The 18735-nt window shown below is 40.4% G+C and overlaps 1 protein-coding gene across 2 annotated transcripts in view; it reads right to left on the reverse strand.

The window, feature by feature from the left end:
- Positions 1–18735, reverse strand: part of CHST11 (carbohydrate sulfotransferase 11) — a 163162-nt gene that overhangs the window by 77707 nt on the left and 66720 nt on the right. For both annotated transcript variants that reach the window (XM_017804912.1, XM_017804911.1), the window contains exon 2: positions 15502–15587. In XM_017804912.1, the coding sequence (XP_017660401.1) occupies positions 15502–15587 (86 nt within the window). The remainder of the gene's footprint in view (positions 1–15501; positions 15588–18735) is intronic.

Raw genomic sequence — 18735 nt, forward strand, 5'->3', positions numbered from 1 at the left:
GCTCACATGCTAATGCAACAACTCTGCTGCTTACAGGCCTTTTCCACCCTGGAAGCTGCTGATTGCCCTAAATCCCAGTCCTAGCTTTTAACATTGCTGGAGGCCCACCAAAACTGATGTTAATGAATGATTTCTATGACTTCTAGAGTCCCTGAGTGAGATTTTCAAGTGCCTACATCCTAGGCACTTGGGAATCTCAGAAAAACCATGTTATCTCAGTCTTTTGGGAAAACACCACCAAGCTACTATCTCTAACTATCTAATTATCTTAAAACCAATATATTTTTCCCCTCTTCCTGAGCTAAACAGACCTCAGGCATGATTCACAGCTTCTTAATGGTGATTGGCCATCACTGAAGAGATCCTCTGGTCTCCCGGGATGTTCAGCTCCCTTTGGTGTAGCACACCAGCAGTTCCCGAGTGCCAGCTCGCCCAGCTGTCGGGACAGTGCACTGGGGAGCCTGTGTTTTGCTGCTGGGGAATTTCGGTGGTCACCATTTCTCTTCTTACAGTACTTCATGCAGCTGGACAGATCCTGCCTGGAAAGTTGTGGCTGGAATCTGTCCGAAAACAAACTTCAGTCAAATGTATCAAGATATTGCTGCTGCCTTGTGAGGACCTACAAGAATGTACGTGGCCGTGGCTGCTTCAGGCCAACCCTCCGCTGCCCTTATGCCAGTGGAAAGGGATCAGAGTGGATGCAGAACAATGCTGGTTGGATCTGGCAGACTAAGACACCTGGTCTGCAGCCCTTCCCTACTCAAGGAATTTCGTAAAGCCTCTAAATAAAACAAAAAGAAAAAAAAAAAGCCCTCAAGTTGAGCAGTTGAAGTGCTCCCTCTGTTTCTTTTCCTCTGAATTGAGAGAGAAAAGGAAGCACTTTCAAAAGTGCTTGACTGCCTGTCCCCAAGACTTACATACCAGAAACCTGAATGAATCACACCTTTTTCCAATTGCAGAAGCCAGGCTGGAAATAGAGTTCAACCTAAGACACACAAGCTTTTACCCTATGCCTAAATATAATTCCCACTAACAGCCTGTGCTACATTGCCTTAATATAAATGGCAACTTAGACCAGATATAGTAATCTTTCAGCTATGTTTAAACAAAAGAGAAGTCAATAGACTATTTACCATAATCTATTTTTAGGTTTCATGAAACTACAGCGTAAGAAACAAATCAAGCTTGGCCTTTATGATCAGGAAAGAATGGCTCTCTATGCATTTTATTTTTTTTTTAAAACCCCCGAAGATGGAAGGAAATGGAATGATTTGTTGAATAGATATATTTGATAAAGGAACATTAATGCATTTTCCAATAATAAAAGTGAAGAATGCTGTTCCAGCAAGACATTTCTTTTCATTTTTATTACACAGACAGTGCTTGATTACAGTTTAGGGAAATGAACTGAAAGAACAGATGTACTATTTTTTTGATAGGTAGTCAGAAGGGTATTTTGCAGAATCTGGGAAGAGCTGGAAGGCAGATGATTCAAAGGATAATTGAAGAATGATATTTGAACAGGTTACATTTGTGCCCTCAGGCGTTAAACATAGGAGACTTTTTTAATTCTCAACACGGGAGTTCGCATGCCTGCAAAGCAAATGAACACAATGAATAATTTTGTTTCAGAGACATGCAGTAACTGTTGGTTAGCAAGAAGGGAATTTTCCATAATACTGGGAAATAGCAACGCTTTATTTGAAGTTATTTAGAATAGGGCAGATGCTATTCATTTTAGTATTCATCATAATTTGTTATGTTACGGTATCATATTTTCAGTAGCTTAAGAATAGAGATCAAAGTCATTTCAGGATAACACAGGCGATAGCAAGAATGTGTAGAAACAGCCCCAGGTGCAGGACTCTGGCTCTCTAGCACTGGGGCTTAGATGCAGAGGTCCACTGCAGCCTGTTGGGATGCAGATCACAGCTGGTCCATGCCTTTGGGGCCTGAGGTTGCTGGTTAAAGCTGTCAGGCAGGTGGCAATGTCCCTCCTTCCACAGTGGACCAGATCCACAAAAGCATGACCGCCTATGTCCCCTACTTGAGACGTTCCAGCTGCACTCCTGGTGCAAGCTGGGACTCCCTTGTCATGGCATAAGGGACATTCAGGGCATGTAGAGTACTTTAATGAAGCTACATCTTTGGTGTTTATTTTAGCATCAGATTTCAGGGAAAAAAAGCAAAGGTACCTTTCCGAGGGTTTCAGCCTTCACTAATGTGTGCCCTGTCTCTTTAAAACCCCTCCAGGTCTGACACTCCCATATCCTGCTTATCAACAGAGCCCATATTAAACCTTTCCAATAAAACCCAGATATATTAATTAGTGAATTTCACTGGAGCACACACCCTACATCCACATCGATGGTACATTAGTGCATCATGATTAATGTTGTGCATTTCATGCCAATTGAATTCCTAATGATTAGCCACTTAATTCTGAGCTGAAACAATTACTCTTCCCATTGAGAAATACTTGTTTCAGCTCAAAGCTCGACAGCTGGAGTACAGAAAAGCCCTCCATAATCAGTCGTGCAAGTACATCTTGTGGAATCAAAATTCAGGTTTACTAATATGTATTTTGTATGCATAATGAAGCACTGGGCATACAAACCCATCCCTTTTCAAGACTGGTACAAAATCTGTTGGCAGAACTGAGCACATCTCTAATTCATAGATTTCAGCAGCCGCCAGGGCATGCACACATGCATGTTCATACTTCTGCACGAGAAAGCAGTTTGCCCTTGGTCTATAAAGGCCTCCACACCAACACTGGTTCTCCCTGAAGTCATTTAGATGAACACTTCCAACTCAGTATATGTTGGTGGATGCTGCAGTGACAAAGTTGTATGACAGAAAAATCAAACGGGTACATTTTGCTTTAGATAATTATAGACAGGAGCAAATACTTGGCTTGCCTTCAAGTAAGTGAGGAATTTAAGACATACATCACATGGTAGCTGTGTAGTTTCGGTAGATGCACAATTTAACTTGTAACCAGTAATTATACTTGTCATCTTTTATGATCAAAACACTATACAGACAACAATTATACCACCAATCTGCCCCTGAGAAATAGATAAACAGGCATAACTGCCACAGGCATTGCAAGTGTGGAATCAGGGACATAACAATCTGATGACAAAAAATACTAATGCCAAAACCAGCATTAAAATGCATGGTGTGCTCAATGTGGAAACTAGCTCAGCCAAGGGCACTGGCTGAACATCCTGCAGCACAGCAGGATGCAAGAACTACGCCTTGCCAGGCCACCACTTCTGCAACTTTGACGTGATGATGATTACTGTATTATCATTTATATGGTGATTGAAGAAAAGCATTAGTGTTGCCACACTTGCAGAAGCAGACTACAGTAAGCATGGCTGAGTATCACTGAACAGATAGCAGCTCTCCAGTGTTGTTCAGGGTAGTATTTATAACACAATCAGAGCTGCTAACAATGTGAGTGGAGAATTTTCTTAAGTCTCTGCAGCTAAGGAACTGTCCCCAAAGCAAAGACAGCAACGGGGGAGTCTTTCTGCTGCCTTCAGTAGCCACTGAGTGAGACTCCTCTTATGTGTGATACAAGGGGCTGCTCTGACATCTGCAAGAGCCACCAAAAAGATCTCTGTTGACTTTCAAAATACATCAGATCATTTCATCACCTACACACTGACCTATCACACAGTCCAGTATTTAGATTTCCTATTCCATGTAGACTTGTAGCTTGCAGTGAAAAGCACTCTAATATTTCACCGTTTAAGGGATCCAAGGCTGACGTGCGTGACAGCGAGGATGCACAAAAGGAGCAAGTTATTCCAGGAGATCACTGTGGTGTCCAGGAGATGTTACTTAGAGGACTAAGTCAAAAGCTGATTCTCAGAATTAATTTTCAAAATAAAGCAACAGTAGCTGACAATTGTAATAGATCTGTAACTCTTAATTTCTAAATCAGTAGTTTACTTTACAGTGCCTGCAGCTGCAGGCTGAGCTCTCCCCTTTAGTTTTATCCTTGCTTGGTCTCTGCAATTACCCTCAATGCCCTATTTCTCCAAGGCAGAACCCATGTGAAGAAACCACAGTCCTGAATGTTTTCTAAAGATATATGCACTGGCCAAGTCCAGTGGCATCCAGACTGCTTTCTTATGTCCTGTTCTTATTCCTCAGGCCTCTCTGATTTTTCAACAGCAATCATTTGGTAGGGCTGGGTGAGTGACCCAAGTTAGTGACCACCAGGAGTTCTGTAAAGGATTAACTGTACACACACACCGACATCTACATACACTGCAAAAAGCCAATCTGCACAAAGCAAGAATCATTCCAGCTTCCAAAGACAGGAGCAGGTTTGGCAGGGAAGGAAGCTTATTTACATTATTTTTGGATGCAGATAATGAATTGAATATACACATTTTTGTCCTGCTGGACAAAACACAAGACTGACTTGTTAGTGACAAGATAGATCTTGAAGCTGGCATGACTGCAGGAGAGCCTTTAACAACAGACGAGAGTACTTCACCAAGGGTGGGATAAAGAGATTCAGTGTCTTAGCAGATGATACCTTCTTGTCTTACTTCTTCAGCCACAGATTTAATTACACTGATAATGTCATGAGAAGGAGAAATCAATTATTCATTAAGCCTGCCTAAGAAATCATTCTTTTATCCCATGTATTTTGTTTCAAGATCATTTACACTTGGGTAAAAAGGCAGTTTTCTTCCTTCAGTGTCAATATTTTATACAGTAACTCACTTAACAGCCCAAGTGAAAACTGAAGTGCGTCTCTCAAAGGGGACCAGAACATGATACTCTGTGCAAGGTAAGAAGGTGATGCTTGAAGACTCGACCAATCTTCCTGTGACATATCAGAGGCTTTGTGATTCAGGGATCGCAAGTAGGATGCAGGGAGCAATCTGTTATGTCCCTTTCAAAAGCAAAGTTTTTCAATGCATTTACATCTCATGGGTTAATTTACATTAACCCATGACTTCTTCAGAGGTTGTTGGAGGTGAAACTGCAGGTCTTGCGCTGCCTGTTTTCTAGCTCTCTCCCTTTTTAATAAACACAAGACCTGGCCTGCCACTACTTTCTTGGCACACTTGCTTTACCAGCAAACAGATTTTTTTTTCTTTTATCTGGTTTGGTTTTGCACTAGTTGCCTAAAAATAAATGAATAAATGAGAGTGTAATTTTCAGAACGAGAAGTCTGTCTTCTACTTGTTCTTTCACTATTTAGCTCCACCACTTTCCAATAAAACCAGGACCGTAAACCTGCACAGTAACTCATGTAAAAATATACTTGTTTTTGTAAGATAAAAGGTAGGAATGGGAGAGGGAGACTGAGAAGAGCTGAAGTCTGAGAAGGACTGAGGCTGAGAAGGAGAATTCAGGGCTGGAGGAAATGGAGGGGAGGAGTGGAAAGAACAGAGAAGTAGGTCCTGGCAAGGAGACAGCCCTATCCCCCCTGCACACAACTGCAAATTCAGCAACAGTTTATTAACCCAAGTTTACATGAAGTAAAGAAGAAATAAACAGCTGCAGAGAAAGCAGTAGGGGGTTGCTACAGTGAGATACCCTGTGTGCAGTGTAACTGAGCCCCATGAGGCTGTTTGGGAGCTGGACTGACTCAGCTGTGTGCATCGTGCTCGACCATCACACTGTTAATGCAAAGCTGTCCATGGTGTAAAATTTCTTACCAAACATATACAGCCACACATTTGTATATGCACATTGCATTAGTTTTTAGCACTACCCCGGAGCCCCTGAGTTCTTGCCAGAGTCCAAGCTCTACCTGGGCTATAAACTGCACAGAAACAGAGGCAAAAGCATCTCTGCAGACTCACAGCTGTGCATCGGGCAGGGAGCTGAGCAGAGTGCCCACGTTGTTCTGCTGAAGACAGATTAGCAGAAAATCATGCACAAATGGGAGTGTGCATAGTGGGGGTGAGAGAAGCCTACAGATACAGGATTTACCCCCACAGTGACAGTGTGCTCATGCCTGGGAAGTGCAGCATGGAAGGATTCATTTGCAGGCTGTAAATATATGGCATTTAAGGGTAAGAAAGTGCCTACACATGCTTTTGTAGATCCAAAGCTATAGGGAAAAAAAAGGAAAAGCTTCTCCTGTGCTCAGAATAGTGATTTTTGGCTATTACTTTATAGAGTGATGTCACTGGCACAACAATCTTTTACAGAAGGAAAACAGCATTTGTGGAAGTGCCTAATATTGTATATCTCACCTTAACCAGGAACCTTCATTCAGTTTACATTAAGTAAGACATTACACTTCTGGAGAAGTACCAGTGATTTCAGCTTCTTCTTACTGGTTCAACTAAACATTTATTTTCTCCTTCAGCTGAGCTTATTAGGAATATTTAATGCATCAAAATGAACTGAAAGCTACCATTATGCATCTGCTATCCAGATTTTCCATCCATCTATTGACATCAAGGCTTAGTTCAAAAATGCAACATTAACTATATTGCTATGTAAATACAACTCCTTCAACTACTATTTCATAAGTAAAATGTATGCAAGGCAAAAGCCAAGTCTGACTTGAACAGATGAAACTGTCCTCTCCCAGGTATAGAGATGTCTTTGTTACTTCGGCTGCTGATGTCAGTCCCCCGCACCAGCTTGTACGTTCATCTTCTGTCCTCTAATTGAATTAATATTCACTTCCTCTTACTAATCCCCAGATGCTTGCCTGAAATTATCTAAGACACAGCCCACGTTTACAGGGACAAAAGATTTATATTAGGGCAGCAATTTGATAGCTACAAAGGTTGCTAATTTGCTGTGCAGCCAGGCAAGCTGACTGCAGGAATGCTGTGATTTTTTACTGTTCCTCTGAAACTTGGGGTGCAATGTTTTGCTTTTAGCTCCATGCTGGACCACAGTAAGAATACTGTTCAGATGTGATTTAAGACTGAAAAGAAAGGAACACTCCTTCCTGGATTTCCAGCCACCAGAAATACACATCAATTTCAGTGCACTGTAAATTTGCCAACTCTCTTTGGTTTGGCTATATTTATTATGTCACTACCGGGAGAAAAAGAAAAAGGGAAATCTTTTCAGCATTAGACTTACACTCTTCAGCATTTTATAATGCAATAGTGTGTGTGGAATGGTGAGAAAACATAAAAAAAGGGTCACAAATATAGCTCCCTTCTGGTCCCCTGGATCAGATTTTTTAACTTGAAGTTTGGCCTCTTTAGAGCTTACGAGTTTTGCCATCAGTTTTCAATAGATCAAGTTTCACTTTTCTCCCAAGGTTATGAATAAATAGAAACATCTACACTGACAGCATGCTGGAAAACCTAGAATACAAAGCCAGTCTCCCCCTCCAACGCAACTACACAAAAGCATCACTGTGAAGGAAATAAAACTTTGTTTTCCTTCCACCCTCCTCATTTTGCTGTTGCCTCATGAATGTAGGGATGGTTCAAACACAAGACCCCATCCACAAACCAGAATAGACAACTGCAACAGGCTGACAGATCAAAAAAGATCTACTTGAGTGGCTCCAGTGTGACAGGTACTATGTTGTTTACAGAGGGAAAAAAGGCATACACAGTATAAACACTGTTTTTGCTGTGTTCAAATGCTGTATAGGTATAACCTTGTAAATTTTTTTTTTCCTTTTCTTTCCACACCTCTTCCATATGAGTAAGAAGCAAGGTCTGAAAACTAGTGAATAAAAGCAGTTTTAAGTGTGGCTGGCCCAGGTGATTACTGAAACAACCAATCTTTCACTTTGATAATTAAATAAATGTAAGGACAACTGCAACAACCAGCAGTTAGGGCATTTCCCATGCTTGAGGCAACCATCCTCCATTTGCAGGGATTCAGCTCCTGGTTCTCAGGTTCTGGGAGAGCACCCTGACCACCAGCAGGAACAGTTTGGGCCCCTGTAGTTCGCAGTTCAGACTGAGTGAACTGAATTACTGCCATCACAAGGGTTTGATGTTACCAAACAAGATAGACAAGGCAAGGCAGAATTTTCTCCTTGTTTTACTAGATCAACAGACAAACACACGAGGTCTTAAAACAACCATGGCTCTTAATCTATCATAGCCTCAGATCACCATGACAAGAGGCTTAATAAAGAGCCTATCAACCTGAAATCCTGCTAATTTCTTCTGTTTAGTTTCAGAATGTGTGACAGCATGAACAGGAGAGACTGAAGACACTGTATCACCTGTGTACGTGATCTGAGCACCCCACTGCCCAGTCTGGGATGCACAGTTGAATCATCTCAAGTTCATCATTACCCACACACACGCTTGTCAGATTAACCTCAAGTTAACCCAAGTGTTTCCCAGCTACTACAACTGGAATAACTCAGCCTGAATTCACAACTGCTTTCAGCCATCCCCAAACTGCCTATTTTCCAGCTGACCTCTTTGCTCAGCCCTGTCCATAGCCAGGAAGAGCAGCCCCACTGGAGGTAAAGCCTGTCTTTCCAGCATGCTAAGCAAGCAGTATGGATTAGACTGCAGCACCCAGCTTGACCCACCTTACACTTCCCCACAGACTTTAGTAAAAAGAAAACTTACTTAGAAAACATCCTTAAATAATCTGTGCTTGATTTAATGATTTCCACTCTTGTACAAAAATTCTACAGCCCATCTCCTCATAGTACCATGATTTCCTTAGTACAGGAGTCCCAAAAGGCACATTGGCTTCTGCAGACACTTCTTTTAAAGGGAAGTATTTTAATCTCACTATGTCTGTGCATTCACAGAGAAACATTCCTGAATCTCTCTGCATAAAAGAGATAAGAAGATTATTGCACTTTTACCAAAGAAAGCTTTAGTAAGGTGCAGTTCATTACATTATTGAGGTTAATTTATATTGTACGAAGGTAAAAAATGACTGAATAATACATACTGACATTACATACAGCATCAATGGATATTACAGGCCATTTTGTAGGACTTGAGGTGCTGCATCATATACAGTTAGGGCTGTAAAAATGGGACTTGAAGTATCTAATCTCTTGAAACTAATTGAAAATTTAACAACTTCTTCTGCCCTTCCTTAAAATTAAAGTCAGACAGTAAATAAGAATTACAAGTACCAGTAGATAGATTATATGTCTGTATTCTCTAATTTTCACAGTTACAGCTATTGGGATACATTACAATCCCTCAGGGAGGGAGAAGTTACAGCTGGGCTCTCAGCATTTAAAGAGATCATCTGGCCCTGTCACAAGTGGGCTACAACTCTGCTGCAGTTAAGAAACCTCTTTGATTAAAAAAAAAAAGAATATAGGAAAAAGAAGGCAGATGTTTGAACTGACACAGCTGCTTTCCTTCACACAATCAAAAGAGCTTCCCCAAAACTACTTACAGCATCCGAGGTTTGAAAATCCTGGGACACAGCAATGTAGCCAGTGATGCTGGAGTGCATGGATGGCTGCTGATGCTGGCAGCACAGACAGAAAGGACACATTCTGCTCTGCAGGGGCTCGGGGTGGAAATCTGTGCTCATTACACCTATTTGCAAACACCAGTATTCTTCTACTGCCCTTTGCTTCCTAATCCTCCAAACTGCCATATGCTGCATTTTGAAGTATGATTATCCAGCTTTTCTGGTATATAACTTGAAAATGGGGAGGAAAAATGAGGAACTTCATGCAGAGAAACAGGCAGGGGAGGTGCTCCATTTGAACATTACCGACTTTGGAACAACTATTTGACTGAACCAACATGGTTCAGGTCTCCAGAGGTCTGACAATTAAACACAAAAAGCCACTGAACAGCACCAGGTCAGAGTGCTGGAGTCCAGATTTTCTCTCCACCCAGCTGCCCAAGTGTTTGTCTAACAGGGAGCCCATACTTTGCATACAGATATCCAGTTTTGAAAACTGGATATCTTTATCCTCTTTCATCCTCTTTCACCTCCAACACATACAAACCTTTTGTTGTTGATCATGTCTCTTGTATTATTAAATCTTTCCTCTCATACTTTTATGCCTCAGAAATCTTTTATATTAAAACTCATATGCTCTCAAAATGATAAAATGTAAGTCAAGGACTAGAGAAATTAAAAAGATGTGTGTCTGCTGCTTCTTTTTCTGTCTGGGAAATGTGAGCTACTCTGAGTGAGACTGTATTTTTTTTCATTTCATGCAGGTAACAAGTCTTTTATTAAACACAGGTGCCCAAAAATTCATCCCAATGCACTACAGTAACTTGAATGAACATGTCCTGGGGATAATTCTGGCCTTTGAGTGCTGGTAGTTACTGTGCATACTTGTCTGATTAATTCCTCTAGACTTACAAAGGTATCCATCATATCACAACTAATGATCTATGAAGCACACCAGTACCTGAAACCCTCCCCTCCCCAAGCCATTTCCTCAGCATCTAAAACCAGCTCTTATCATTCGTAATCAGTAATTAATAACAAAGCATTCTCACTAGTGCAATTTTTCTGCTAAGGTTAATGTAATAATTCATCCCAGGCCAGCTGCTGTTTTATGACTTCCAAGCACGACAGTAAGTAATGTTTTGCATAAGAAGTCATCCATGGAGTAAATCAATTAGCTCCTCTTTCATCAGCAGGCATTTTGCTGCAGCAAGTGAGGCTAATTACATATAAAGTTGTTGTTTAGCAACACAAGTAGGTACACAAAGTTTGGCATTGCACGTTGACTGTTCTCCTTACATCTCCATTCTGCTTTTTTTTTCATTAAGGAGTTTTCAATCTTTAATCAATCAAATACTGTGATTATGAGCCACACTTACCATGCTGTTATTATCTGCACAGATTTGCCTACAAAGACCAGCATCAATCACACAATATGTTTTCAGTACTTGTAAAACTTTTGGGCCACTTCTTGCCCTCGAGAAGGACACATACATATTCATAACTATTCATCTCAGTTGCAAAGTATCAATAAATTCTAATATGCTGTTCTTTAGATAAACTGCACTATCGTCTCATACTCTAAATTTCATTTCATAGAATAGCTGTATGGTTGTCCCAAGGAGGAAATTTGGAACCCAGAATGTATATATGTGAAAACCAGAGAAAATTTAATTTATAGCACTGGTGTACAGTGCCGGTATAATCTTCTTGTCTTACTGGAATTGGCAAGTAACCTTGGAAATCTACTTTTCCCCCCCCTGAATCCATGAATTAATGTTAGGCAATGTCAAATTAGAAACTGAAGTAAACTCATCCCTGGATTTGGATCCTGATGGATACAGAACTGTATCTCTTCTGTGTTCCTCTCAGAAGCCTGAACTGTTAGACCAAACAATCATGCTGGTTGTATTTAATGAGATTAAATGTTAATCTTGACAACTGTAAGACAAAATCTAACCTCAAAGATAAAATTATTTCCCATTCCTTTAACATGTGATCTATTTTGGTTTGCAACTTCTTGTAATTCAGTAGCACATTCATTGCAGCAAATAGATCTATGTTAACCACTAAAGTGTGCATAATGTTACCCAATTCTGAACTTCTGGTGACTCCAGCTCATGGGCTGATCCACAATTATCAGTTATTTTTGGAGCAGTGGGGCTGTACACAGCCATGCAAATTACAAGACACAGTTGTGTATGTTGTCTTCTAAGAATATGTCTTGCAAGTATTTTTTTACCCACATTCTTAAATGCTTGGGGTTTCATATACAAAAAAACCCACCAAATCCACCCAACATAAAATGCAAGCTTATGTCACATTCCTGCAGGGCTCTTCATCTGTATTCAGTTACATCTAGATTCTCTCCTTTGCTACTTGTTGTGTGTTTGAATCCTCTTTCTCCTTCTGTTTATAATTATGTGGCTTTTTTACAAACTCGTTCAATAAATGCTCCATTTTGGCCCCCAAAATTTGCCACTGGCACCTCTGAAGCTTATTAGTAAACCTCCACCTGAAAATTAAAGGAAAAAGAAAGATAATGTCTCACATGCTGCACATTGTCTGCCATGTATATGGAGATCCCAGCCTGGAAAACCATTTACTCAGTGTAAATCCAGTTTGGTTATACTGACTTGTCTTTCCCTCATGGTACATTAGTGCTCATGAAAAATCTTGCAGTGAAAGCCTTAGAGAAGAAAGCTTTTGTCCACAGCAAATGCACTTCCCACATTCCGCTCCTTTACAACAGGCAAAAGAGCAAACCTGTTGTTCCTCCTTTTACAATAATCACAAGGCCAGACACCCAACTCAGACATGAATACCTCATGGGCTTTGTCATGGACACTTTCTTGAGCCCTAATTCAAGTGCTATCTCCACCTGTTTGTCCTCTCTTACTCCATCAAACATATGAACAATTATGATGAGTCCTCTGAAAATCTGACTGCAATTCTAACATTCAGCTCCTACAAGCCACCAGACCACCCTTTCAGTCACCTTCAGATCACTGCCACATGTGAATTTCCTTAAGCCAAATCTTCCTGGGTTTTTTTTGTTTGGTTTGTTGTTGTTTTGGTTTGAGGGTTTTTTTGGTTGGTTGGTTGGTTTGGTTTTGTTTTTTTTGCTTTTCCTTATCTTCTCTTCCTTCTTCCTTTCTCTTTCCTTTACAGAATCATTCAGCAGGTCAAAAAGAGATTCAAGAGACAAATGATGGCATCTGCAAACAACTCAAACAACTCCATAGAAGGAAACAAAACAGGCCAGGATCAGAGAGGCTGTTATATGCCAACACAATAAATATTCACAGTCAAATTCTCAGCTGGTGTAAATCAACCTGTCTCCATCTGGTATTATAAGCCAGTGCAACTTGATGTTAAACACACAGTAGAAAAATTTTATTCATGTTGAACTACAGTATTTTAAATCTCAGGGAGTATTGACCCTATCTGACACCTATTTCAATCGATGGCCAAACTCTCATCTCCCTGGACAGGGAACAGCCCGGAGCACACTGTATGCTGGGCGGTACGGGCCCTTAATATCATCTCACATTTAAAGCTTCCTACCCTTAAAAAATCACAGCTACACCTAGCTTGTAGTAATACAAAACCATATCTGCAGGGCATCTTTCAGTGGCCTATGTCTGGTGTTTGAATTTCACATATTACTTTGCACTATAAAGAGAACTACAAATACCTGCTCGATCAGCTCTGCTGTTGTTCTGAGGGAACAAAACTGAGTGCCAGGGAGTTTCTGTGATGGCACACACAGCCATTAGCACCCAGGAGAGAAACACAGATTCACAACACCAGGAGTCCAACAGGTTCTGATAGTCAAAGGTTAAATATCTAACTGGTGTTTTCACTGTCTAGATCACCAAGAGAGATATTTTGGCCAAAAATGTCTTCATAGAATCAAAGAATGATTTGGGTTGGAAGGGACCTTAAAGATCATCTAGTTCCAAATGCCATGAGCAAGGACACCCTCCACCAGACCAGGTTGCTCAAAATCTCAACCTGGCCCTGTCATCTTGCATATTCATTATATATTGAGCTGACTTTACAAATGGCTGATTGTGACTGTTTCAGCAAGGAAAGATTAGAGATTTGATTTCCATCCCCCCACCCTTACAAGTCCTGGTGAATTCTTGAGGAACAAGCACCCTACTGGCAGAATACAGACCAGTCTCTAATCTGCCACCCTAAAAAAGGTGAGACAGATATCTCTTTGGGCAAAATGGAAAAAGAAAGATGAACCATGTATTTGGTGAAATATTCTAGGGGTCATCTCCAGTCTGTTGTCTTGTCTGGCAGCCTCTACTCACTGCATTTTCTTGTCACTGTTTTCCTAGCTTGCATGCACTTATTCATCTGCCACTGCCAGTCTCTTTAGTACTGAGTGCTGAGTGCAACACGCAAAGCCCCTTCCAAAAAAACCAAACACCAATTAAGAACAGAGAAAGAAACAAAAATTAAAAGCTTGATAAAAACAGATGTCAGCAGAAGATGGAAACACTTCTGCATAAAAAAAGTCACCTCCTTAGTTCAACATCAGCTACAAGAACTGCTGTGCTCCCTTGAACATCGACTTTCTGGTTGGCTCGCAGGCAAGCCTGGAAAGGGATGTTAATGGTTTGTTTGGTCAGTGCACATAGAAAGGAAGGAGAACCAGTGAAGGAGCTGCCAGCTGTGTTCCCTGCTTCAGGAAGCTCAAGAAATCTTTTCAGTTGTCCAAGCTTGCAAGGGCTCTGGGATTACGGCCCTTCAGTGGATGGGGATGTTTCTTTCTTATGGTTCGGTCTTTAATGATGTTAAAGGGCAAGGAGGTTTTGACTGACACACAGCAGACCCCAGAGAGACTAACTACTCAGACAGTCTCTTTTCCCCTTCCCACTCTTCTTGAGCATCTGCAAAGACTCTTTAAATTTGACCAGCAAATGCTAATAATTTTCCTTTGTAGCACTGGATTGTTCCTCTTCAGGGCTTTTACATGCACTTTCCATTTACGCAATGCTAACTCCCATAATGGTCAATAAAGGCCAGTATATTAGTATGACAAACTTATGTTCTCAGTCATGCACAGAATTTGAATTGAATTAGAGAGTCAGCCTGTGTTCATAAAAACAACACTAATGAGCAAATGGAGCTTTACTGTGCTACATAACAGATATCACATATCTTTGGATTGCTGTCAATTCTTTATGTAAATACTCTAAATCCCTTAGACTTCATTTTTCACACTATATAGTGAGTCTCTTCATAATCAAATAGTATTTAAAACATTTACTGCCTTGTTAAATCTAACAAGTTAGATTTACTAGGATAGTCACTTGCCTTAATAGCCAATTTAGTAAAACTCAATGTATTCATTGATGAATAAATATATAATGGGCGGTTGTTAAACTTTAATAAATATGTTTAATAGTCAGCTGGCATTTTCTCTCAATGGCAGCACTTCCTCTTGGCTGCCAACAGGAAATGCTGCTCCTGAATATGCCAATTCAGCCCACATGTAGGGAATAAATTGATCTAGAGGAGCAAATAGGAGCATGAATTTCAGGTAGCTTTCCTATGCTGCTTGTCACAAGATGAGCAATAACTGAGGTTATTCTAAGCTCCCATCGAGACAGTCAGGTGTTGAATAGCACAGTGTAAGGAAGAGCATGAGCTACAATGTTTGTCTAGACTCCATACAAACAATGAACTAGAACAGGAAAGGCAGTTGGCTACCTGAAAGTCATTTAAATGATATTCACATATTCTTATGCAATCTATAGTCTCACCACACTCCTTGTTTCATGTAGATCATGACACATTCACTCCACCCTGCCACTCTGTGTCAATATGACACCTCAGCTTCTAGCTAGATCTTTTAAGGCTTTTGGGTACCTGAGAAAAAATTTTGGAGGAATCCACATCATTAGACGACTAAAAACTTTTAAAAATTAGACCCTTAGCTCAAATTGTATAACTTTATGGCTCATCTCTGCAGTTCCCAGGATCAGCTCTCCATATTGAAAGCAGCTATTGCATGTAAATGAGAAAAAAGCAGACCAAAATATCTTCAGAAGAGACTGTATTTGTATGCTGGGCTGAGAAGCTTGATCATAGCCATGAGACACTCACCTGGGTTGGATTATATAGTTCCTGGAGTGGGCTTCTGGATCCTTTCCGACAGCAAATGTCCATCCCAAATGGATTTCTTCGCATTACTGCAAGTGGAAATTGAAATTAATACAGGTTAGCAACACTGGTTAGCAGTAATCAATTGCAATACCTACAGCAAGAAAAGATTTTCTGACAGATCATGGGATTCCAGACAGTGTTGTCCCTTAACTCCTAATTTTACTTTCCCTAGAAATTGTCCAAGAGCTAAATCTTTATCTATTGTGGAAGTTAGTAAATATAAAAGCTCTCTTATAAAAGCTGTTATGCAACAACTCCCAGCTTAGGTCCACAAAAATTCAAGCATAGGGACCAAAACAACACAGTTTTCAGCAGTGCTAGGTACCTGCTTCTCTGACCATCAAGGAGGAGTCAGATGGATTCCTATAATCAGCATCTCTGAGAGGCACGGTTTGAGCCTCTCTCAGCCTCAATACAGATATACACAGGAATCTAATAATAAGACATTGATTTTAAAGCTTCTGGCCTAATTCTTCAGTTTCTCCTAGAACAGATACTCATCAGTACAAAACACACATACAGTCAATCATTGCTGCACTCCTTGCCCCAAACTATTTTACTCTATAAATTTCAACTGGAAATTTGACTGATCTGTGAGCCAAGATACGCTCTGTTATCCCCACTGGAGACCATCAGGTTTTCAAACCAAAGGCTTTGACAAAGGTCTGATCAAGGAGCATTTCGGATGACAAAACATTTTTCAGGAGAGATGCTGATCTGAGCCCCAGCAGGCACAGAGATCATCAGCTTCAAGTTAGACCTCCATGGCCATAAAACTCTGCATAGGAAGCCATTTGGCTCCAACCACCTCCTACACGCCTGAGGAAAACAAGAGCATGCCTGTGCTTCTAACCTCTTGTGGCCCACATGATGCTCTGCTAACACTTCAGCACCCAGCTTGCCCTGAGAACTACAGAAGGAGCATCAAGCTGTCAGACATCAGGCATTGCACCGAGGGGAGGTTTGTCTCATCAAGGTTTAATTACAACATAACAAAAGAAAAAAAAAAAGGGAAAAAAGAGGTGTTCCTGCTGGGAGCATCATGTCAAGCAGAGTCACGCATGCTTTTACCACCTCTTGCCATGTTTTGTAAACAGAAACTATTGAAGTGTCTCAGAGCAATGAGCTGCACCACTTGCAGTTATGATGTAGTGGGCTTCAAGTCAAGTCAGAGAATACAACCCAGTCATGTTTTAATACTGAGGGCTAATATGTAATCATAATTGATATATCAGGTAGTATAAACCACAGAAAACTGCATACAGTCCAATCTGGAAACATAATTGATTCCTTCACTCACTTCATATCTATTTTTCAAAAGAAGGTAATTATCTAAAAACATGCTGGGTTGCTTTTTCCCTAAGCAGACAGATTCCACGGGTCTTGTGGCAGGAGTTGGACATACATACTTAGTAAACAAACAGGCTAAATGTTTTTATTGTCTTCACAATTAGGACAGAAATGTTACTAGAGGCTATAATTTTAATTGACACATTTAAACACCTGATTAAATTCTGAGCATTGCAGACAAGTATTGCAATTCCTCCATTTCTGTGCTAACGTGCCCTTTTAAAAGATAACTTAGAATGTGTTTTAAAAAGTTAAAACTTTAAAAATATTTCACAAGACTAATGTCAGCTTTCAAAGCCTGGAAGTGGTTCTAGGAAGAAAACATTGAAGTGAGGATGTGAGACATCCAGCAGCCATTCTAACTACAGAGCTCCAGTCCATCTCATCCCTGTCTGTCATCCCCCTCCATACTCTTCTACCAGGAATTGTGTCCAGAGGTGCTTTCAAAATCATTTTGTAGCCCCCTCCTCGTTAAAGCAACCCTTCCAAAATGAAGTCTTCCACTCAACAGCAGAGCACACATTTTCCATTTAAAACACCACTGTAGGGGGAAAGAGAAAAGGGAACATTTCGGTGTATCCAGACTGTGATTAACTAAGATCCTGCAACACTGATGCTTTGTTTCAAAATGAAGAAGAATAATAATTCTAGTGTGGCATTCTTTAATTTATTATTTCACTTTTCCTTTCCATTAAATATAGTAAACAGTAATGTGCGTAAATGTATCCCTTCCTGGTTCACTTAGCCAGCAGGTATGAACACAGAAACACTTTATATGCAGCAGTAACAGCAATAAAGATTAAATTATTTATACAACATGCAAGATTGGTTTCCAGATGTAAACAGACAACAATAAGAAAAGCAACTATTCCCCCAGCAAAAGCTAAATGCTAGTGTAGAGCCTTAGTCATGGAGGCGATTCAATCTATTTTATCAAACCCAATATTACATAATTGGTTTGTTTTTTTTCATTAAGCCTTTAGAAGCAGACTGCAGGGTTAGCATAGCAACACAGCACTTGTTTCCCTGTTTACTGCTGTCAGGAACATCATGCCTTGATGCAGCTGTACACAGCACCTCTGTGCACACCTGGAAAATATTTGTGCCTGGAATTTAACAACAGCATCAAAATAAAGGTGCATAATCCCCTTTCCCCAGCAAAAATCCCACTTGCACTTGCAATCCTACTTGCACTGTAGAATTGTCCTCAGGTGAATAACTGTATGGAATGTTTTCATATAGTTCAGCCTTGCTGGCATGTCTGAGGACAAACTCACCTGTCAGAGCTCCTGCAACCTGTTTTCTACCATCTTAGCTTCTCTGAGGCAGTGCTTTGTCATGCAAATGACAACATTTTGGGCCTGAATTTCATCCATAGCAATCTGCAGTAAGAAAACTAACATGGATGGTAACTGCAGCTATACTAATTTTAACAACACTTTCGCTAAGAATCCATCGCAGTGGATTCTTATGTGGCAGTGAAAATTAAAAAAATCAAGCCCTTTATCCTTATCAAATCTTCTTATTAGCATAGTAAATATCTAAATCTACATTTTATGGCTTGGGCTGATCTGCATACATAATTACAGTTAATTATAATCTAATGATAAGCATTGCATATGCACGGTTCCAAGAACTGATCAAAAGATCACGTTCATGCACACTAATAGTGTGAAGCAGCTGACAAAGAATCTTAGAATTCCTGGGGTTGGAAAAGACTTTAAGATTAGCAGTATTAGATGCCTTTAATGATTCAAGACTAGTACTAGTACTGTAAGTGCAGCAAAAACGTGAATCCCCTGAACTTAGCCACTGAGTAACCGG

Source organism: Lepidothrix coronata, unplaced genomic scaffold, assembly GCF_001604755.1.
Source record: "Lepidothrix coronata isolate B3197 unplaced genomic scaffold, Lepidothrix_coronata-1.0 Scaffold10, whole genome shotgun sequence".
Taxonomy (NCBI): domain Eukaryota; kingdom Metazoa; phylum Chordata; class Aves; order Passeriformes; family Pipridae; genus Lepidothrix; species Lepidothrix coronata.